The 3,685-nt window shown below is 42.8% G+C and overlaps 1 protein-coding gene across 2 annotated transcripts in view; it reads left to right on the top strand.

The window, feature by feature from the left end:
- Positions 1 to 648: 648 nt before the first annotated feature.
- The window catches only part of LOC110314857 (cytochrome P450 3A41-like), a 12,280-nt gene continuing 9,243 nt past the window's right edge, over positions 649 to 3,685 (top strand). Inside the window, exons 1-2 of one of the 2 annotated variants that reach the window (XM_029534653.1) lie at positions 649 to 707; positions 2,383 to 2,482. In XM_029534653.1, coding sequence (XP_029390513.1) covers positions 673 to 707; positions 2,383 to 2,482 — 135 coding nt within the window. In that variant the 5' untranslated portion in view covers positions 649 to 672. The remainder of the gene's footprint in view (positions 708 to 2,382; positions 2,483 to 3,685) is intronic. The other variant, XM_029534652.1, reaches the window with a different exon arrangement.

Below are 3,685 nucleotides of genomic sequence, written 5' to 3'. Positions count from 1 at the left end.
TGTGACTCCTTTCCAATCTGCCCTCTCCCCGGTAGTGCACTGGAGCAAAGATCCATAATGCAATTTTTATTTTTTTAAAAGGTTTGTTAAAATTGAAGCCTTTAGGAAATGGAGGATTTAACAAAATTATTAGAAAATTATTTAAAAAGAATATGATGTGCCATGTAGACTCCAAATCTAGGTGGAGCATTTGTGACTAACATGCTTTGCTATCTTGCTCATGGTCAGTTCCCCTACAGATATTTCCAAGCTCACACCCAGAAGGTAAATGGCAAAGCATGTGTTGCTATCTGCTCAGGATATTCTTCCTTCAGGCTTGGCACTTACCTTGCACAATCCTTAAAACAATTGTGATAATTATCATCATAATCATTATCACTATTATTATTAATGTATTCTGTTGTCTGTGTACATGTCTATGTCTGTGATTCAGCATGTAGAGGCCACAGTATGTGTCATATGTCCTGTTCTCTCATTTGGCTCTTCCTCACTCACCCATTCTGCTCTTGACATGTCAATCATTTCTGAATAAGAGTTTTCTGTGTCAGAGACAATAAACCCAACTTTAAGGGATCTGAGGGTTTTTATGCTTTGGCTACAGAAGGGTCAATACATATAGGACAATAATGGATTTCATGCTATTTCTCTTTCCAGGGTTTATGGAAATTCGACATGGAGTGCTATAAAAAGTATGGAAAAACGTGGGGGTAAGTATTCTGTAAAGTTCCATTGAGTTGACTTCTTTTAGGAGGAGATACTCTGCTTGTGTAAGGATGATGCCAGCCTCAGCTGTAGCCATGTGTAAAGGTGATACCACATGTCATTAAGTGACAGGGGTTCAAATGCCATATTGATATGAGAATATTGCACACAGTGGCTTTTTTCAGCCTTTGATGTTACATGGAATTGAGGGATTTTTTTATTAATTTATTTATTTAATCACTTTACAACCCTTTCCCTGCCCCCTCATTCCCCTCACACAGTCCCTCTGTCCTTTCGTCTAGCCCGTCTCCATTCCTCTGAGAGTGTTTGGCACCTGAGTATCTCCCCAGACCTTGTGTTTATCCAGTGTCCTCTTCTCATTTGTTTTCTCCTCTGAAACTTCCTTTTTCTGATATGTGATGGATTGCTTCAAGTCCCTCTGATTTGCTCTGGCAAATGTCTTGTTCCATCTCCTTGCCACACTGTCTCATTTCCATATAGACACTCATAGTCCTTCACTTCATTGTTGACTTTAGTATTCCATTTGACAGTAGGGGTGGGGGATGACAACCTACCTAAGATCTTGATAAATAATTCATGATTAGCATTAAAAAATTTCTCTGTGCATATAGAGACTTTGTTGTTGTTTAAATTTTGTTTTATGTCAAGTTTATTTTGTTACTGGAATGGGGACATGTATGCTGGTACAAATGTGCAGGTCAGAGGATAACTTGTGGAAGTTAGTTCTCTACTTCCAGGGTACTAAACTCAGGTCATCAGACTTGGTTCAGGTGCCTTCGACTGTTACACCATCTCCTCAGCCCCTGCCAAGATTTTTGGTAAAAGTGTGTATCAAATGACAGCTTGTGGCAGTCATTTCTCTCTTTCTACCACATAAATACCAGAGACTGAGCTGACATCATCAGGTGCCATTTTGGGCCATTTTGTTTCCCTCTACAGGAACTAGCCATTTGCAAATCCTCGGGCAGGGTCAGGACCTTAACCCCTTTGCAGTCCTGCAGAGTGTATGTGGAGGCTCTCCCAGCTGCAGTGAGTTCAGGAAGACTGAAGATAGCCTGTGCAGCTCCCCTCTGCTTCCTGGCTCTCTTGCTCTTCCTGCCCTGCCTTCTAGACTACCTGAAGCTTGGAGAAGAAGATATTGGTGCCTCAGTCAAATTCTGTGTTTTCATACCAGTGTATCAAAACCAGAGTATGCACTTTAGGCAGACATTCTAAGACTGAGATGCATCCCAACACCAGATGTTGACTTAATCTAGTATTTTTAGATGATTGTTTTTCTTTTCCAAGTCAGGATTCCTCTGTGTTTAGCCCTGGTTGTCCTGGAATTGCTTTGTAAACCAGACTGGCCTTGAACTAAGAGATCTGCATGATTCTGACTCTGGTGTACTGCAGAGGTATTGGATATCTGTAGAGCTAGAGTTACAGGTGATTGTGAGCTACCCAATATGGGTGTTAGGAACCAAACTTAGCTTCTCTGCAAGATTTGTCATTTTCCAAAGACTCCATTTTGTACATGCTCAGAATTCCTAAGCTGAAGTGGGAAATCCTATGACAATATATTGTATAAGCAGAGTGAGGGTCCTGAAGCATTAGGATCAAAGTCTGGGTGTGGCTTTCACATCAGAACCTGATTCATCAGCTGTCTTCCCCCCCATACAGGTTGTTTGATGGTCAAATGCCTCTCTTGGTCATTACAGACCCAGAGATGATTAAGAATGTGCTAGTGAAGGAATGTTTTTCTGTCTTCACAAACCGGCGGGTAGGTCACATTGGTTTTCCATTCATTAATTTATATATTCATTTTACATCCTGTTTGCAGCACCCTTTCCTCTTTTCCTCCCAGTCCTACCCTCACTGATCCCTCCTCCCATAGCCCCATCCCCTTCTTGCCAGAGAAGGGGAAGTCCCCCTTGTGTACCACCATGCCCTGGGACATCCACCAGCATCAGAACTAAGTACATCCTCTCCCACTGAGGCCCAACCAGGCAGTCCAGCTAGGGTGAAGAGATCTAGTGTCAGGCAACTGATTCAGAGACAGTCCCAGCCCCAACTGTTAGGAGACCCACAGAAATACCAAGCTGCACATCTGTCACTAATGTGTAGGGAGCTTAAGTTCAGCCCCTATAAGTAACTTGGTTGGTGATTTAGTCTCTGTGGGTATTCATGGTCCCATGTTAGTTGACTCTGTATGTCTTCTTTGGGGTCTCTGACTCTTCCAGCTTACACAATCCTATCCCTGACTCTTCAACATGACTCTCCAAGTTGTAGATGATGTTTGTCTCAGGGTCTCTGTCTTAATCAGGGTTTCTATTCCTGCACAAACATCATGACCAAGCTGCAAGTTTGGAATGAAAGGGATTATTCACCTTACACTTTCCACATTGCTGTTGATCACCAAAGGAAGTCAGGACTGGAACTCAAGCAGGTCAGGAAGCAGGAGCTGATGCAGAGGCCATGGAGGGATGTTACTTACTAAGCTGCTTTCTCTGGCCTTTCTTATTCAACCCAAGACTACCGGCTCAGAGATGGTACCACCCACAAGGGCCCCTCCCCCTTGATCACTGATTGAAAAAAAGCCTTACAACTGGATCTCATGGAGGCACTTCCCCAGGTGAAGCTCCTTTCTCTGTGATAACTTCATCTTGTGTGAAATTGACACAAAACAGATGCAGGGTAGAGTCTCTGCATCTGTTTTCATCTGTTGCTGGATGAAGTTTCTCAAGAGTCAGTTATGCTGGGTCTCTTCTGAAAGCAGAGTATCATTTCTAATATCACGCACACGCTGATAAAGCACACACACAGACACACACACACATAGAGAGACAAATATATGCAACACACACAGAGACACATGCATAGAGTCAGACATAACAACATAACACAGGAAGGCAGACATACAGACACACTATACAGATAGACACATAGAGACAGGCAGACACACAGACAGACAGACAGACAGACA

Source organism: Mus pahari, unplaced genomic scaffold, assembly GCF_900095145.1.
Source record: "Mus pahari unplaced genomic scaffold, PAHARI_EIJ_v1.1 scaffold_13365_1, whole genome shotgun sequence".
Classification (NCBI taxonomy): domain Eukaryota; kingdom Metazoa; phylum Chordata; class Mammalia; order Rodentia; family Muridae; genus Mus; species Mus pahari.
The sequence above is the reverse complement of the archived record's forward strand: the minus strand, read 5'-3'. Positions and strand labels throughout refer to the sequence as shown.